Raw genomic sequence first — 1371 nt, forward strand, 5'->3', positions numbered from 1 at the left:
TATAAGTTTTGGTATGATTGTTTCCTTTCTGTTAGGGTTTTCCAAAAGTACATAGTTGACTTACATTTTACTTTAAAAATATAAGTTTTGGTATGATTGTTTCCTTTCTGTTAGGGTTTTCCAGAAATACTTGGAAGACTGGCTGCAAGTAATGTTAGAATGGGATCCACAAACTAGAGGGCACAGAAATGGGAGAAAAGCATTTGATATCCTAAAAGATATTCTGGATAAGAAGGTAACTTCTGTTTTACTTTTTTAGTGAATTAATAGAGAAGTGTTAATCTGAATAGAGAACCATTCTTGTGAATTAGATAGAGTAGCTTATTTTACCAATTTTTTTTTAAGATGTCCCCCTCAGACATATCTTTACACAATAAAAAAAACTATGCCCACATAGTATAAGGTGGTCTGTCAGAAAACTAATTCTTAAAAAAGGAACAGTTTTGAGGTTTACAGTCGTTAGTGTTGGCTAGATCTCATAGTTTAGCAACACAAAAACAAAAACCCGATGAAGAGAAAATGAAAATATATCATCTCTACAGTTTGTAGATAAATAACTATTATATTCAGATAAACAAAATGTTTGAGTCCAAGATAATCCAGTCTGTGCCATGTATTCCAGAAAAAGAAAACAATCATTACCATGTTTCTCTCTTATCAGAAATTCATATATAACTTTTCATGACCAACAACAAAACAAATACAACAAATACAAATTTAACTTTTAACAACCATCCAGCAATAAAAGGAAAACATTTATCATCATTGCTGGGTTGGACTAATCTCCTGCATTACAGTATGTTAATAAATGTCAAGCTACCTGTGATGAAGTTAGTAAAAAGTTATTTGAAATGACAAGAAAAGGTCTTTGTATAAAGAGGAGCTATGTATGACCTGAGCTATAGGATTCCCTATTAATAACAGTGATATTAATGACTTGCATTTGTTATAAGATGGTAAAGAACTGGTAAATTAGAAGGGTCGGTCCTTTGACACCATTAGCTCATGTTTGTGTGTGTGTGGAAATTCAAGTTTTTACTTTTCACTCTTATTGGCCATTCGATCTGTGATGTGTTTAATGTTGTTGGTGACTGAAGCATTAGATTTGTTTTTTTCCAAAACAAGTGGATAAGTGAGTATTATTACACACTAGTATATATAATATATCTGTAGATAAGTAAGTATTATTGCACACTAGTATATATAATATATCTGTAGATAAGTAAGTATTATTGCACACACTAGTATATATAATATATCTGTAGATAAGTAAGTATTATTACACACACTAGTATATATAATATATCTGTAGATAAGTGAGTATTATTACACACACTAGTATATATAATATATATGTAGATAAGTGAGTAT

General features: G+C 30.1%; 1 protein-coding gene across 1 annotated transcript in view; it reads left to right on the forward strand.

The window, feature by feature from the left end:
- LOC106475722 (inhibitor of nuclear factor kappa-B kinase subunit beta-like) overlaps positions 1-235 on the forward strand; it is a gene marked incomplete at its 3' end in the record, with an annotated part of 19835 nt that extends 19600 nt beyond the window's left edge. Inside the window, exon 8 of the mRNA XM_013936392.2 lies at positions 115-235. Within this exon, the coding sequence (XP_013791846.2) occupies positions 115-235 (121 nt within the window). The remainder of the gene's footprint in view (positions 1-114) is intronic.
- Between the last annotated feature and the right edge of the window lie 1136 nt (positions 236-1371).

Source organism: Limulus polyphemus, unplaced genomic scaffold, assembly GCF_000517525.1.
Source record: "Limulus polyphemus unplaced genomic scaffold, Limulus_polyphemus-2.1.2 Scaffold9038, whole genome shotgun sequence".
Taxonomy (NCBI): domain Eukaryota; kingdom Metazoa; phylum Arthropoda; class Merostomata; order Xiphosura; family Limulidae; genus Limulus; species Limulus polyphemus.